The following is a 9,301-nucleotide window of genomic DNA, read 5'->3' as shown; positions in this document are numbered from 1 at the left end:
TTGTTAGAATCCAGTCTGTTTTGGTGGTCGGCTGAGAAGAATGAGAAACTTCTGCAGTTTTGGGAAACTTATGTTTTGATAATGGAAACTTTGGAAGGAAATCAGGTAGGAGTGCCGTGCTGTATTATGTCATTATAGCTGTATGTAATAATACCTTACTTCTGGCATGTGTGCTGTAAATGGATTGTATTGGTTAAAATGTTTCTCAGTTTGAGTGATTGAGGGTATCTAAGTAAGCATTAACAAGAATATTTTTATTTTGGATTCCAGATACTTAAAGCAGAGCATGTGTTATTCATTTGTAATAAATTCAGCCCTCTCCTCTGTCTTTGGAATAATTCTGGTTAAAGCAGTAGGTTCAACTAAGAAAGAAAACCTTGGATTGCAGCCTATTGCGGGACTGGGGGTAACCTGTTTCTTAGTGAAAATCAGAGTATTGGAGCTTAATAACCTCTTGTCAGTAGAAAGGACTATATCTCCTTAATAAAGCACTTATGGCCTTGGGTGAATATTACTCAGTTTTATTCTGTCCAGCAGCAGAAATACTCCTATTGACTTGAAGCTTCCGTAACTGTATGGTATTGTGGTGTTAAAATTAGTTTTGTGACTCCCTCTTTGTAATTGTTTTCTTTGTACGTAATTGTCCTGTAACTGAGAGAAATGGTATTTACCAAAATCTTTAATTTTAGATATTTGTGCTGTTTTTAATTACAATTTTGATGAATTTGAATGGTTAGTAATTAGGAACTATTGTTTTTGTGGTACAGTAGCACAGAAATGCTAGTTTTTCTTCAGTGCTAACCTGCAATTGAGTGTTATATACCAAGCACTAGGATCAGTTGCCACAAGCATTGCAGGTTTATTTAAATGCAATTATATTGTCAATTACTATATTAATGCTGTTGTTAGTAAGTTCTTGTCCACGACTGAGTTCCAGTTCTTAGGGCTGAGATATAAACCAACTACTTATATTGCATCTGATTTGTATTTCAGATCCATGTCATAAAGCCAGTATTGCCAAAACTAAACAGTTTGTATGAGTGTGCTATATCAGGGGAAAAAGGTAAGATACAACTTTTCTGAAACATATCCTAAATATTAGGCAGTTAAGTTACACTTCTTTCTTTACTGTTTTTGTAGCAACTTTTTGTTATGTTTTGTTTCTCAGATTAGCTGTTTTCTGGATGACTATTCCAGCTTTTGTGGGTCTGCTGTACGTGTAGGTTGCTTGACAAACATACACGAGCAGTGCCGCTCTGCTCCAGGATACAATAAGGAGAAATCCTAGCCTTTGCTTATTGCTTACTATGTTATCATGAAGTAGTTGAGTTTGCTGACAAAAAACAATAAGTAGCCCTTTTAAAAGGGTACTTTTACAAATCTGGTAGCTATAATAATCTTTTTTGAAGTGTCCTGTGAATTGACTACGTTGTTGTCCAAAATGTCAGTATGTTGTGCTGGTGTGTTAATGTGTCACTCTCATTTCTGTGTCAATTTAGAAGAATTTGCTTTTGTAACAGGTTGTTGGTTGTTCCACCCATCATGGCACATGTGCATCTATAAACGAATGTTTGAGAGTGAGAATAAAACATTGACGAAGGAAGGCGTTCTTCATTTTCTGGAGCTTTATGAAACAAAGCAGCTTCCAAATTCATTTGGTTTTTCAGAGGTAAGGGTGTTACTATCACTTGCCAGAAAAGAAGTTTTAATTTGTAGTATAGCTTAACACTGATTGCCTCAATAGCATTGGAATTAGACATGTTCTGTAAAAATACCGTATTATTTAGCTGTGCAACTGATAGCAATATTTGTAAATTGTGTCAAATATATAATTACTTGAAAAATGGCCTGGCTAGAGGGAATGTGGTTTTGAGTGCAGTCATTCATTCCTGTATTTCAAACTAATGCTCTCTAATTAATGTTGGCTCCGAGTTTCTTGAAACTTGTTACCAGAAGTGAAATTCTCAGAGGTGATTGATCCTTCAGGTTTTCAGAGCCCCCTGAACTTTTCCAAAATTATTAAATAATATTAATTGATTGAAGATTCTTGGATAACTTTGGTCAACCAAGTTGACAACTACAAGTCTGTGGATAGTCTTTCTTACTCGAGGGTTGATTTTTTAAGATCCATTGCTAGATAACCCTATGAGGAGGTGAATGTCTTTGTAGTGTACTCAGTATATTACTATATCTCATTAAAAGCACACTTTAAAATATTCCATATGTGAGAAGAAGTATTCTAAATTTAAAATTATTTTATTTATTTTTTTATTATTATCATCTGTAGGTTGACTCCCCAACCAGCCTACGCCTTAGTAAGGAATGATGTCTCCTTCATAGAAGGAATGTTGCCCTTGGAAGTTAACATTTCTGATTTATACAAATTAAGTCAGCCTCCTGATGACTAACTTGAAATCCAGTCAACCTTAAAAAACACCCTAAATCTTTCTACTTGTGTTGGCCCCTAGCCTTTCTTTATTTCCTGTTTAAATATCGTTTCTCTGTCCGTTTCCCAAAAGGATTCCTTATTTGCCTGCTCCTTTCACAGTGAAATGTACCTAGTGAAAAAATTGCTTTGCTTCTTTATTCCCCTGTTCCTCCTTCTCTTTAGTTCCCTCCTCTTTTTGCTCCTACTAGTTACTCCTAGCAAGAGTGTTCTCTAATTTCTTACTGTCCTTTTAACGTCTGGTGAAATAAGTCTAGGTAGCCTCTATGCAACAGTGCCTTGCAAGTGTACATTTAGCCATTGTTCTTTCCTTTTATCAGTTTGTTATTGGACCGTTAATGGATGCCCTCTCAGAAAGCTCCCTTTATAGCAGGTAAGCCACTGATTTTTACTTTTTAAAATAAGTAGATGTATTATTGGAATTGTATTCTATTAATACTGATTTACGTATGTGGGTAAGGTCTTGGATAAAGGAAAACGTATTAATGACAAATAGTGTTGCTAGACTCCCAGACAGGTGAAGAGTTTTTCAGGAAAGGTGTGTGGCAGTGAGTAACGTGAACTAGATTCTATTTTATCCTAGTAATAACAGCATAGGAATGCCTCAAGGTCCTATTATATACCTGCTGTTGAAATATTAATTTGGAAATCAAATGAGATATGATAAATTAATAACTTGAGAAGATAAAAAAATACTTTGCTGTTTTATACAGAAAGAAGGGGCTGCTTTAATTGTTCCCAATTCATAACTGAGAAAGTGTACTTTCAGCAGTGCCTGATTATCTTTTGGGAAATTAATACTTTTTCACAGGAGAGTATTTGAGGTTGACAGATGACAGTGGCCTCCCTTGGCGTAAATACATAAAGAACAGATAAAAGTTTGAGGCATTGCAAGTTGCTACACATTCAGTCTACTGACAGCATTCGGTCCTTTGTGCTATTTGCACAGAGAGTGCTGAGAATGGGGAATGTGAATTATGAATATATTAATTAATAGGAATTCTGCCCAATACAGTGGGTTGGGTGATTCCGCTAGCAAGCTAGACTCAGTTCAGGATGATGTTGGAGGAGCCTTGACAGGCTGGCAGCTACAAATGTTGATGCTGTCTATTTATGCCCTTTTGAGGGTAAGAATAACGTGATTGTTGCTTATTAAACTGATGATCAGCTTGGACTGGGTGATTCTGAATAATGTGTAGTCAGAACAGGTTGTTTCATCTGAACATGACAGGACAGATGTGGCCTCTTTGGGTTCTTGCAGCAGTTACGTGTTTCTCATCTCAATTGGCTGGCTGTGGTATGCTTTTCATGGGCATACACTGATGGGAAGTCAGAATTTGAAGCAAGTGCTGAGTGTTTTGGTGTGTATGTTAGAGCTGTGTTGGATCGATGCTTCATAATCTTCTCTCTTAGCTTTTATATTTCTGGTGAAAATGTTGGGATATGTAGAGGAGGGCACATGTTTGAGTATACCAAGAATATGTAGAGTTATTATGGTTACTGTGAGGCTGTATGAGAGAAAACTGTACAATCTCGTGACTGATGAGATAATCCTTGATAGCCAAGATCACGCTGTTGTGACCATCCCCATCTTCTCTGTGTTTTCTGGGTGCTTGCTGTTGGAATACTGGGCTAAGTGGAGCATGCCGGCTGATGTACTCCATCTCTGTGGCCTGTTGGAGCCGTCCCTGCAGTGAATTAACCACTGAACTGCACTTCGTTTTTGTTTAGGGGCAATCCTACTTGTAGCTGTTAACATGCCAGTTGTGTATTTGATGTTTTAAAACCCAACAGGACACCAGGGCAGTTAATGGGAGCCTGTCCTCCTTTGGGAATGAAGCTACAGAAGTTTTTGGCTACTTATTTCATGCTTCTTCCAGAGGAAGAAAAAGGTATGTTTCAATTTCACAGTTAGTTTTTATTTGGTTTCTTTATTTATAAAAAGATATGGGCCCATTTTCCCTATCTCATGTGAACTTTTACCACTATTTTTGTGTATTACTTGAGAGAAAAAAGGAGTAGTTCTCCCTGCAGCAGTGGAGTTTCCAGAGAAGAGAGAGGTCTTTCAGAGGCTTTGAGGGATGTTGCAGTATTAAGCTACAAAATTGTTTTAGGGGAAAATGGAAGCAAACTTACTTTTTTATTGAAAAACAGACTCAGGAGTTCTGAAGGTGAACATTATTTGCAGATTCTTTCTTTCTTTGTCAGCATAGGTAATACTGTGCTGAGCAAAATATTTAGAACTATTTTCTTATTTGGGGGATTTTGGGGATCTCCATGTAGGTTTTTTGCTTTGAGTTTGTTGTTTGTTTGTTTTTTTAACCTATCTGCTACTGTTTTTTAGTTACAACCTGTGTTGTTAGCCGTTCAGAAGAGCCAGATCAAGTGCTGAAGCAGAAGCTGAAAAATGATTTATTTATTGTGAGGTTAGATAGAGGAAGATTTCTGAGATTGTTGTAAATTTTAGTGTAAGCTGAAAAGAGAGAGCAACCTTTGACAGACCGAAATTTAATATCTGGTCTAATTGGATTAAATAAGGGTAGAGCCTTATTAAATGACACAGACCTGCTGGGGTCTGTGTCATTTAAATGCGTTGTAGAACAAGAAATCACTCTGGATTGTTTGCTTTGTTTGTTTTTATTTTAAGGTAGTTTCCTGTTAAAATTTATTCAGAAGTTGACCAGTAGGCATTGGTGTGCTGTTCCCATTTTGTTTCTTTCTATGGCTCTGGCAAGTATCCCTGCATGTAAAGTACTGGGCACTGAAGGACTTCATGCTTTAAGGTAAAATGTTCAACTACATTGACTTCTTGTAAAGAAATCTGCTGAACATCTGGAGGATTTAATTCATTTTTGTTACTTCTGGGAGGTTGTTTATGTGGATGGAAGGTCCTCTCTCCTTTATATCTAATTCACAGAGGAGAACAGTTTAAGAGCCAGTGTATTTATATCTGTGTGACTTAAAAATTGAGTGTTTTGCATTTCAGTCCTTTCTCTTTACTTCTTTTTTAGCATCATTTTTTCCCTGGTCTTCCATACTTCCTAACTGATATATATCAAACTTCATCCTTTTCTTTTAATTACATTAAAACCTTGTTTAATGGCAGTTGAGGCTATATCAAGGGACAGCCCACGAAGTTGAAAACTGAAAGACTTGTAAATACAAGGCTAGGTATAGGTTTTTGGCATGCGTATTGTCCTAAGTCACGCTGGTGTTTCCCAAGTATCTGGTTTCATTTGTTAGAGCCACTAAAAATCAGTAATGATTCCAGTTTAATCAGATTTGAGCTTTGAAATAAAATCTTACTGGTGGTTGAAGGAATACTGGATAAAAGTCATTTACCAAGAAAAAAAAGACAAAAAAAAGTCAGACACACCTTTACTGACAAGAAAAAGCATTGAAGGTTCCTTTCATGATGGCAAATATTTTATGTATTACAGATAGGAATGTATATACTAATTTAGCAGTTTGAACTGTTGTGATCAGGGGGATTGTTAATTTATTTTGGTTTTATTTTGCTTCGCTTTCCCCCCGATGACCCTCCATGTGTTTTATCTTGACAGATGTATGCTTACCCAAGTTTTAATATCGGGTTTTGAAAGTATATATAGTAGTAGTTTTGGTTCCAGATTGTATACTGTCTGATCAGGCATTGATGGTGTTATACTTAGTGGAGTCTATACTTAGTTAAATATAATCTAAGTTATTGAAAATGGTTAATAAATAGCAAATACATGAAAATGTTTAAACTTCTTAAGTGTGCATTTTCTGCAGTGTGTATTTTTCTCCTCTGCAGAGATGTCCTGCAGTGTACTATGATTACACATCAGATCTTACTGCGTGGAGCTGCTCAGTGCTATCTTCTTCAGACAGCTATGCATTTGACAGATGTGGTGAGTTTGTTTGGCTGAGGTTTGTTTTGTTTTGTTGGGGTTTGGTTTTTTTTAATGTTCTGGTGTAACAGAAATTCACTAACACTTCTACAGGGTAAACACTATTTTAGAAGTTGCCAGATACAATATGAAACAACTGATTTTTGCTGGATTTGCAATTTTTTTAGTGACTAAAAGAATTGTGCTGTGTAAACGTGTAAACTTCTGGTTTTCATAAGATGTATTTTTTCATTACCTTTTATTAGCTGATGTTTTCATGCAGTGTTTTTGTGGAATAGTATCCTATTATGATATCCACTGTCTAAACTCAGATTTTAACAGATAGAAATTAAATGGACTTTTCTGAAATACCTAAGAAAATAAAAGCATTCGTAATACCAGAATGCTAAAACTACCATTAGTGTTGAAATACCAAGACCTTATTTATTCAGTAGTCAAAGTATTCATGTTTTGGTTGATTTATAGTATGCTTGCTTTATATTTAAGTAGACTGTCTCCCTTGTTGTGTGTTATGGCTATAAAGTTGTCTGACCAGAATTCCCTTTTGGAAATAGAGAAATAGTACTTATCAGTGACTCTTAGTTGTTTATGTATATTCATTTCAAAGGTGTTATCAGTGAATAGCCCCATTCTTCTAGTCATTCATTAACTTTCAGATAGATTTTAATACTTGGGAAAATTAAATTGTGTTCCTTGATAAAGATAAGTTGGTCCCAAAGAGGCAAAAATGAGTCTGTGTCATGGAAAGGAAAAAGTAAAGTTGTTTTTATGAAACTTGCCAGATGACAACAACTTTTTTGAGTTGTTATATAGATGTTATCTGTTGTATATTATTTTGGCAACTATTGAATCATGATTAATTTCTCCAGAAGAAAGTGTCTCTCCCAGAAGTTGCAAGCTTTCTGCTGTCCCTTAGACCAGAGGAGTCCCTAAGGAGAGATACTACATTATGGATAGAGGTGAGAACCAAAGGTGGTTTTATGTTCATCAAGCATTTTTTAATACCTATACAGACATATGATTTATTATTGCTAATGTAGTATTTAAATAGTTAGCTATTTTTGCATTGGTACATTTTGGAATTTCTGAATGTGAAGTCCTGATGAATTTGTTTCACTTGAAAGCTGTGATTTTTTTTTTTAATGGGAAAGAACACTATTTTGTAAATTTGCTCTATCCTTAGAGAGATAATCTGTTAATATGGTGCCTGTTTCCCTTTTCCCTTAGTCCTGAAATTACTGTCTGAGACAATGTAGATCCTGAGACTCTCTGAATGGGCCAGTATATGGGCCAAAAAAATTTGTAAGAGCCTCTGATTTGGATGTCATTTGGTTGAACCCAACACTGGCAGGAATAACAAGATAATCTCAAAGGGAAAAGTGTGCCTACCATGTAGAATGAGATTGTCAATTTTAAATTTCCAGAGGGTGTATGTTTTATGTCTTTGCAAGATGCAAAATGCAATGAAAAAGCCTCAGAAGAAGAACTAGTTTTATATGCATGATATACTAGAGCCAGCTGAATACATAGCTGTAACTTTGGTTAGTCATACAGCAATGTGATAGATGTTCTTTTTTGCATAGTGTCTTGTTGTTCTGTATGCTGTACATATGCTGTACATCCTATTCTGTTGGGTTTTTGGCATAAAATAAAAAAAAAATAAAGTAGCTCTTACTAGATAACACTTGGCTTTAGGACATCTTTTGACATAAGGGAAATTTTACCAGTCTTGCCTTTCTTTTTTTTTCCCTTGGTACCAAAAATATTTTTTCTGGGTGCTCTGGAATAACTTTTGCTGTATGAATTAGTGAGGATTAGCCTGCTAAGCCTCAGGGTAGATGCAGTTAATACTTCTTGCAGTGTGGATTTAACAGTGCTTTAGTGATGTGTTATGTTGGTAATGCCACTACAGAACTGACAGTTATGGTTATATAGTAACATACTGGTTTTAATTTAGCTTTGCAGTTGGTTACAAGTGAATGACAAATGCTTCAGAAAGTCGATAACATCTGATTTTGAACATCAAGAGACTTCATCGTTATGTCAATATGTACGCAGTCTTGTGGGAGGTTATCTTAAGACAACAGCATCTGAAAGTAAGTTAAATGTTTATTAATATAAAAAGATTATTGAAGATAACTAAAAATTACAAAAATCCTTTGGATTTTAGGAGAGCTGTTTATTTCTATTTTACTTATTAAAATTCTACCTAGTTTATGGTGTTCATGATTTTTAAGTTTTAACTTTACTTTCTATTTTGTTTTCCTTCATAAAATGCAGTCCTGCGGTATTAAAGAAAATTAAGGCTTAATATTCAATTTTATTGCTGCACTGGTGCTTGTCTGTTAGATTTCTTTTGTTGCTTTTTTTAGCAGTGCTGAAAAATACTGGAGTATGGAGGCAGAGGAAATCACAAGGGAATCTAAATAGATACAGGTGCTGTAGCCTTTCTTAGCAGAGGTTTGGAAAATGCCCGAGTAGATTTATGGAGCGAGATACAGTATAGTTGCAGTATACTGCAGTAGGTGCAGTTTGGCAGGTCATTATACACCTTCCTGCATAGTGATGTTCTTTTGATCTTGGACTGCTTACAGCAGATGAGCTGCTATGTGTTATAACCAAATATAACGCATTCTTTGTATGCCATATCGATGTGCAGATAAATTCTGAAGGGACTTCTTTGTTCACTGCCACATTTTAAATTATAACTTCAGTGCAGAATTTTCTTTTAGATATACTGAAATGAATGGCAAATTGACTTTTTCAGTACTTTAGCTTTTGTGTGGCACTTATTTGCTACCTATGTACTGTAATCATACTGGATTTCATGTAGTTTTATAATGTCAAATGTCAAAATTGAACACTTGAAAAAATATTATACCTATAGGAGATATAAAAGCTACGTTAGAATTTGCTGATGATAAAGAGCTTTGGAAGCTTCCTGTAGCCCAGGAAACTTCAC

At 35.5% G+C, this 9,301-nt stretch overlaps 1 protein-coding gene across 1 annotated transcript in view; it reads left to right on the top strand.

The window, feature by feature from the left end:
* Positions 1-81: 81 nt before the first annotated feature.
* Positions 82-9,301, top strand: part of TARBP1 (TAR (HIV-1) RNA binding protein 1) — a 34,113-nt gene continuing 24,893 nt past the window's right edge. The window contains exons 1-9 of the mRNA XM_010188747.1: positions 82-105; positions 994-1,063; positions 1,521-1,669; positions 2,767-2,819; positions 4,241-4,338; positions 5,094-5,229; positions 6,243-6,339; positions 7,209-7,298; positions 8,297-8,435. Coding sequence (XP_010187049.1) covers positions 82-105; positions 994-1,063; positions 1,521-1,669; positions 2,767-2,819; positions 4,241-4,338; positions 5,094-5,229; positions 6,243-6,339; positions 7,209-7,298; positions 8,297-8,435 — 856 coding nt within the window. The remainder of the gene's footprint in view (positions 106-993; positions 1,064-1,520; positions 1,670-2,766; positions 2,820-4,240; positions 4,339-5,093; positions 5,230-6,242; positions 6,340-7,208; positions 7,299-8,296; positions 8,436-9,301) is intronic.

This window comes from Mesitornis unicolor, unplaced genomic scaffold, assembly GCF_000695765.1.
Source record: "Mesitornis unicolor isolate BGI_N332 unplaced genomic scaffold, ASM69576v1 scaffold14317, whole genome shotgun sequence".
Taxonomy (NCBI): Eukaryota; Metazoa; Chordata; class Aves; order Mesitornithiformes; family Mesitornithidae; genus Mesitornis; species Mesitornis unicolor.
Note: the sequence above shows the minus strand (reverse complement) of the source record. Positions and strands in the feature narration are given on the sequence as shown.